This window comes from Protomyctophum bolini, assembly GCF_963924005.1.
Source record: "Protomyctophum bolini genome assembly, chromosome: 17".
In the NCBI taxonomy this organism is placed as follows: domain Eukaryota; kingdom Metazoa; phylum Chordata; class Actinopteri; order Myctophiformes; family Myctophidae; genus Protomyctophum; species Protomyctophum bolini.
The window spans coordinates 12,724,964-12,732,495 of record NC_137878.1 but is presented as its reverse complement, the minus strand read 5'-3'; the positions used below and the strand labels follow the sequence as shown (position 1 = coordinate 12,732,495).

General features: G+C 42.4%; 1 protein-coding gene across 1 annotated transcript in view; it reads left to right on the top strand.

Moving 5' to 3' along the window:
* Positions 1-477: 477 nt before the first annotated feature.
* kcnk9 (potassium channel, subfamily K, member 9) overlaps positions 478-7,532 on the top strand; it is a gene marked incomplete at its 3' end in the record, with an annotated part of 48,560 nt that continues 41,505 nt past the window's right edge. The window contains exon 1 of the mRNA XM_080787768.1: positions 478-775. Within this exon, the coding sequence (XP_080643894.1) occupies positions 493-775 (283 nt within the window). The 5' untranslated portion in view covers positions 478-492. The remainder of the gene's footprint in view (positions 776-7,532) is intronic.

The window sequence follows — 7,532 nt, the reverse complement described above, 5'->3', positions numbered from 1 at the left end:
CATCTGAAGACTGGGGGTGGGGTGGGGTGGGGGGGGAGGGAAAAAAGCAAAAAAAAAAAAAAAAAAGCAACTGGTTGAAGCCGCTTGTTGATGGCACTGCGCACCGGGAGGACCTGGTTTGGGCACGTGTTGCGCAGGGTCTCTCGGCTCCGGGGCTCCGGCTGGTGGTCCCGGCGATCCAGCAGCCTCTTGTGTCTCTCCGCGAACCAGCAACAGCAGCAGGGCTTGGGGGGCTGTTACTACTACCGGGACCATCACGGCTGCGCCTCCGGCGTCCACCGTCACCACCACCACCACCACCGGCGGCGGCGGCGGCGGGGACACGCATCGGTCTGTCCGTCATCAGCATCCACTTCTTCTTCTTCTTCTTCCTCTTCTCCTTCTTCTTCCAGACGCTTCCCCGACTACTACTGCTGCGGCGGCGGCGGCGCCTTACCGGGGGACCACCCGGGGGGACATGACGAGCCCCTCGCTCGCCGGTTCCTCGTGGCCATGAAGCGGCAGAACGTGCGGACGCTGTCCCTGATCGTCTGCACGTTCACCTACCTGCTCGTGGGCGCCGCGGTCTTCGACGCCCTGGAGTCGGACTTTGAGATGCGCGAGAAGGAGCAGCTGGAGGCGGAGGAGAAGCGTCTCCAGGGGAAGTACAACATCAGTGAGGAGGATTACCGCAAGCTGGAGAGCATCATCATGGAGGCCGAGCCCCACAGGGCCGGCGTCCAGTGGAAGTTCGCGGGCTCCTTTTACTTTGCCATCACGGTCATCACCACTATCGGTGAGTATCGCACTTTTTTTGTGATATAGTCTTTAATTATGTGTAAGACGAGTACGCACGGCTTCTTTGGAGACAATTCCACTTTCAGTGCCATAAAAAAAACTGTCATAACAGCGAATATGGGGTATAACCTTTCCAACACATTCCAAGACAAATCACAACCGCTGAGTTGGTTACATAATCTATACGGTTATGTGCTGACAAGACAAGATAAAGTTGTCAAGCAACATGTTGCCGTGTGTGTGTGTGTGTGTGTGTGTGTGTGTGTGTGTGTGTGTGTGTGTGTGTGTGCGTGCGTGCGTGCGTGCGTGCGTGTGTGTGTGTGGACCCACGGGTCACAGTCTCGCGCAGGGTCGATGTGAATTAATCCTTGAGTGAATCGATAAAATGATATAGGCTATGATGTAATTGTGATTTCAAAGACCACGTATATGTTGCCACTACACAGTAAACACATCCAGTGTCGATCTATCCATGCACTTACAACAGCTCCACGAGTATGCCAATGTATTAAATGTAACCAAATGGACACTTTAAAGTGTCAATTTGGTTATTATAGGCTACCGCTACTCTGGAGCTGAAACACAGGATACTTTTTTTTACACGTGTATACATTTGGACTACAGCCTTTCCCTTTGAAAGACACAAATAAACAGGGCCTTTACGTGCAACGATATGACGATGACTTCACTGGGGTTTGCTGTCGTGACCCCCCCCCCCCCCTCCCTGCGCCTATAGGCTATACGATACATATAACTTTGACATTGCACCACCAGGCTAACGATGACAAGAGTGACACAACGACTGCCTTAACCCGACCTCGATAGCTTTCCTGGATTCATCATAAAGATCTTTTTTTTATATGTAATACATACCTGGACCTTCAGAGGCCTATGCTCGTTTTAATTACATTTTATTATTTTAAGGTATTTTCTTGTTTTTTTTTACTTCATGAATGCACTGGGATGTTATTTTAACCACGGAATCAGAAGGATCCTGCTGCACAGCTCCAGTAGCTCCGTGTACAGTTTGTGTGGCTGTTATTCTGTGTGGTGCTGAAAGGACAGCTCCTCTGAGCGCAGCTGCAGAGAGAGAGAGAGGGGCCACGTCATGATGAAACTCTCTCGCTTGCCATTAATAACGGATCTACAAGCTATATGCCTATACCAACGCATTGCTTGTATACATTGACCCGACTGTACACATCTTGTCTAGATTCGTTAAGGCAAACGACTGCAGGCCTCGTTATAATCATGCCGATGAAGTAGCATGTATAAAAATTAGCTTAATCAGCGTTCGAGGCCTGCCAGGCGATGACAAGGCCCTCCCCAGTCTATCTCATTCTTTATGACAGTTCGGAAAGTCCAAATGGGGATTTATAGGCATTCGATTGCATTTCTTTTGGAATAAGTCACTGCTGCTGAAGTCGTTATGTGTCATAGGATGTCAACCGCTGTGAGTTAAGAGAAAGCATCACTGGGGATGTTGCCAAAATAAGGTCCCCGCCACCATGATGCAGGCCTGAAGTGCGTCGGTTCAGCACATTATTTATGCACACACTGTGCTGTTATTTAAAAACATGTTCCAGGTTTAGACCCTTTAGACTCAAATGAGCTTAGATGCAGGGACCATATTCAATATTAATTTCACCTTTTTAGAAGTCACAGTTGCAGGGATGCGCCTTCGCCATTAAGGAAGTCAGATAGGGGCCCATAGTCTATTTTTATTATTCAGGTGGAGTACTTTTAGCTAAAGGGAGAACCAAGTTGGCATTGTCCTCAAATTTATACTTTAAAAGACATTGCTGCAAAGACTAATGAAGGTGACTCCATTGTTTCTGTCTGGGATTAGCAGTAAACATGTTAATGTCTCCTGTAAAGAAAGAAACCCCTTTGTTGTACACTATAGCAGTGTCTCAAAGAATGCAAGGGTATTGGCTGATTTAAAGGGATGGTATGGTTGCTGAACATTGCTGAACATTTAAAGCAGCTAGCTAGACCCCCAGGGGGCTTTGACTGAGTGATCGATCCTGATTGAATAAAATTGGTATCCCGATTTGAAAATGCATTAAAGCCAGAGGGACATGCGACTCATGTTACTGAACAAATATCCTAAAAGGTAGTCCTTTAAAGCCTTTCCTCAGTAGGGGGCTGCAGGGAGAGGCTATGGTTTTATGGGGTGCCTTAATTGGTAAAGTGTAACACGTACCTTCCCCACAAAACCACATCACATCATGGATAAAGGACAACTTTTTCTTTTCAACCAAGGTTTTTTATTGTTTTTTTTATTTGCTGCTTTAGTTTTAACGATTTTACTATTTTTGACAGGGGGCATTTGAACAAGTGGCTTAATATGTAGACCCCAGGAAATGACATTTGGCCACAATAGATTGCAGGATCTATTGAATGTGAATGTTTGTCACCTCCCCCTCCACATTCAGTAGTCTGTGGTAATCTGTGGCCTGACGTAATTTCCTGGGGTCTAGTATAGGACTATAGTAAATAATAATAAAGAAATCGCCCATACCCTATCAAAAATAGCTAAAATCGCTAAAATGAAAGAAAGCAGCAAAATCTTTTATTTTCTGTAATAACAACCTAAAACATCAACCTTGGTTGAAAAACCCAAAGTTGTCCTTTAAGAAATTAGAAAACACCTAAAGAAACAACAACACACAAATAGTGAAAATACAAGTTCTTGTTTTTTGTATTATTATACTTTTTGGGGGGATAGCAATAATGTCCAAAGTAGCAGTGCCAGGTTGAAATTGGTTAAACTGGAACGATAAGGAAAATGAAATAAAATAGTTATATATTAAAATACTTTCAGCGCCATTGCCGTTGATTAATGCCAATTGAAGCCTAATTTTTATACTAACACTTGACGCCATAATGCTACTTACGTTAGCCGGTTAGCTAGCTATGTTCTTAGCACAGGACTGGATCGTCCTTCTTAGATCGTCGTCGCCATAATAATCTCTATCTTCTTCTATCCGTTTTTTTTTTAATCGCCTGTATCTCCTATTCCTTGTCCCAGATGTCACAGTCAAAACAGTTTTCTTTGACGGCACAGAGCCGGGTTTGGATTCACATTGTAAACAAGGCCTGTCTCGGCTCCGTTGAGCGTCCCATGATAATCTACTTCCGGTAGACTGGAACTGTAGCTTTTCAAAATAAGAGCTCGACTGGAAAAAATGCTAAATTAGATCCTAATTTTTCAATAAATGCTAGCGCTGAAACGGTTTAAAATACCTGAATATATAGGCAACAGCAAATTCAACTAGATCCATGTGGTGTTGGATGACATAAGAGATGTGACCACTGGTGTAAAGTAACTAAGTACGTATACTCAAGTACTACATTAAGGTATCATTAAACGTTACTGGAGTATTTCCAATTTTCAGCAGATACTTTTACTTCTACTCCACTGCATCTCAGAGGCAAATATTATAACTTTTACTCCACGGCAAGTATTTGAAAACCGTTGAAAAACATTTGACATTTGAAAATAGGCAATCTACAAGCTCAGTATTAGCATTAGTATTTTCCATACTAAAAAGTGTTAGTATGTGATTTCGGCCAGGGCCTCCTGCGTCCAAAATCACATCACAAGTTACTTTAGCCCATTCTGAGCCGGAACCCCTTTTGGTGTTTTAAGCATTGTTATAATTTAGCTATTGAGCAGCAGATCTACAAGCTCATAGGTGCCGCGCTACGAGCTTGTAGATCTGTTGTTTTTTTTGTGAAAATTTGGTGCAAACTTTTGAACGTTTTTAACTCAAATCTTTGCTTCCGAGCGGGTTCCTGGAACAACATATTTTCAGATGGGGGTTCGGCGGCCAATTACATTTATTTTTTATATGAAAATGTTTCAGAATGACTGACATAGAATAATAGGGTTTTCAGAAAACTATCGGGATTTAGAAATGCATTTGTAGAATCGTCCTCAGAGCTAAATGGGTTAGAGTATGTCCGAAGTGTCACCCTTCTGCTTAGTAGATAGCCTCCTAAATATTAGGCTGAAAATAGCCTATACTGTGCACTATGCAGTATACGTTAAAGGTAGGGTAAGTTATATGTTTTGGTTAAAACAAAAAGTATTTTGTTGAAAGGTTAAATCACTATTCTGTAGTAATCATTGTTATAATGTGTGTTAGTGTTTGTTCAGTAACAGGGGTCTCCCTGTCTCTCCAGCTCTTACAAAAAGAGCATAACTTACAATTCCACTTGTTTACCTGAAATTCTATTTTATGTTCAATATAAAAGGCTGGAGAGACATGGAGACTCCTGTTACTGAACAAACACTCTAGCAATATACTATAACACTATACTGTATAGCTTATTTTAGCCAAAGACAATCACTTACCCTATACCAACCCATAATGGAGCGGGTGCAGTTGAATCTCATAATGCACTCGACCCAGGTCAATCCCATATCCCTGACGTATACTATAATAGCAAAAGAGAACATGGAAACAATCAAAAACACAGACGCACAACCAACAGTGGCATCATGTCGCTATGACTCAGTCATATAAGAGTTCCAAAAGCAGCTCTATAGCATGCCCAATTATGGAGTGTTGTCTAACGTCAATGTGTCTTCATGGCATCAGGTACAAACAAATGAAATCAGTCAGCTCAGGGCTGGAGCCAGGCTATATAGTAACCTGGTTGTTGTTGCTGTAGACCAGTATTCGGTGAACATGCTGATTTTGAGTGGAGGGGTGCTATATGGATGGAGGATTCATGAGGTCCAAACCTTTGGGCGTACATTACCGGGTTGTCAGACACAGCCTGGAAAATCTAAAGAGCAGCCCCTCCTCGCCATAAGTTGAACTGTTTCCAGCTTGAAGCAGTTCAACTGAAAAATCTGGAAAGAGTTGTAAAAGAAATAGTCAAAAAATAATAATATGCGGAATGGTTATTATGGAGAATATAGGCTACTAATAATGACACATTCCATCAAAACTCTTATCTTCTTAACGACACGTTACACAGAAATGACTTTAATATGTTGTGATGTACTGTATCATACACTGCTCTTTAACCCATTTAGACCTGACACCAGATTCTACAAATGTCTTCTAAATCCTGACAGTTTTCTGAAAATTCTATTTTTCTATGTCAGTGGTGCTCAAACTATTTCATGTCAAGGACCGCAAAAATCATATGTAATTGGCCGCCGACCCCCATCTAAAAATATGTTGTTCCAGGGACCCCCCAGAAGCAAAGATTTGAGTTTAAAACGTTTGCTCTGAAAGAATATATTCAAAGATTTGCGCCACATTTTCACGATTTTTCAAAAATAGCAGATCTACGAGCTTGTAGATCTGCTATTTTTCAATAGCTAAAGTATATAACATAATACTTGAAACACCAAAAGGTGTTCCCGCCCAGAATGGTTTAATCAGTCATCTGTGGATTTATGGAAGATGACGTGGAGTCAGGCAAAGAGGACATTTTCTCCTGTTTGATCTTTCAGGGGTTACAGTGAGTTCAGTGTCAGGGTTGGCAGGCGTTCTGGTGCATCGTGGCTCTCAGAGCAGCACTGTCATCCAGCAACACCGGCAGGGTTGGCATGAGTGCACTGTGGTGGAATCTGTGGTGGAAGGAGAGAGAAGTATATACTCCTGTTTGTTTTTACTTTGCTTAATCCATTCTGGTGTTTTGGTGTTTTGGTGTTTTAAGCATTATATATTCTGCTTTAGCTGTTGAAAAATAGCAGATCTACAAGCTCATAGAACATGTTGTTCTACTATTTTTGAAAAATAGTCAAAATGTGAAGCAAATCTTTGAATATATATTCTTTCAGAGCAAACGTTTTTAATTCAAACCTTTGCTTCTGGGGGGTGTCAACATATTTTCAGATGGGGGTCGGCGGCCAAACACACAGGGGTCCTTGAAATAGTCTGATAACCACTGGCATGGAAACATAGGTTTTTCAGAAAACTGGTCAGGTCTAAATGGGTTAAACAATGCCACAATGTAGAAATACTCACAATAGTCACACGTAAAAGGTCATGATGACATGTATGTATTCAAGGCATTTTGCTTGAGTACAAAGTACAAAAGTATTGGCATCGAAGTAGTTACAGGACCGGTCGTGAAAATGCTTGGAATGTCAAATTTCACAATATATTATTCTGGAAAAAGAACCAAATGAAAGTTTAAGTGGTTGTACTGTATGTATAGTTTTGCAATAATAATCTAAATCTAAAGCATCTTTGGAACTGGAAGCAGTCAAATAATTGTAGTGGAGTAAAAACGAAAAAAGTATACATCCGAGATGTAGTGGCGTAGAAGTATTGGAAAAAGTCACATTCTCACCTACGGTCGCCTATACGGTATTTGAGTAAATGTACTTTAACTAGTAATGTTATACTTTCCACCTCTTGGCACTATAGTGTCAACCATGGGAGGGGGTGTGTGTGTGCACACACACACACACACACACACACACACATGGCTTCCGGCCACTACCAAGGATTAACACCATCTCCATCAACAGCCAGCGCAGCGGGACCTCTCCCCAGAGTGACCCTTACATCATCTTGCACCAAATCACACACCAATGTCATTCTGTGAAGAGGAACACACTGTGCTCAACCCGGACACGGCCTCTTAACCGTGCTTCGCCCAGGGTGGACGTACAACGTGGTTTTGAGGGTTATCGGTTGAGGCATAGTTTCTGTGAGGTTAAGGTTAGGTAATTTAGGCTTATAGTTCTTTTGGTTTTGAGGTTAGGGTTTATAGGCATA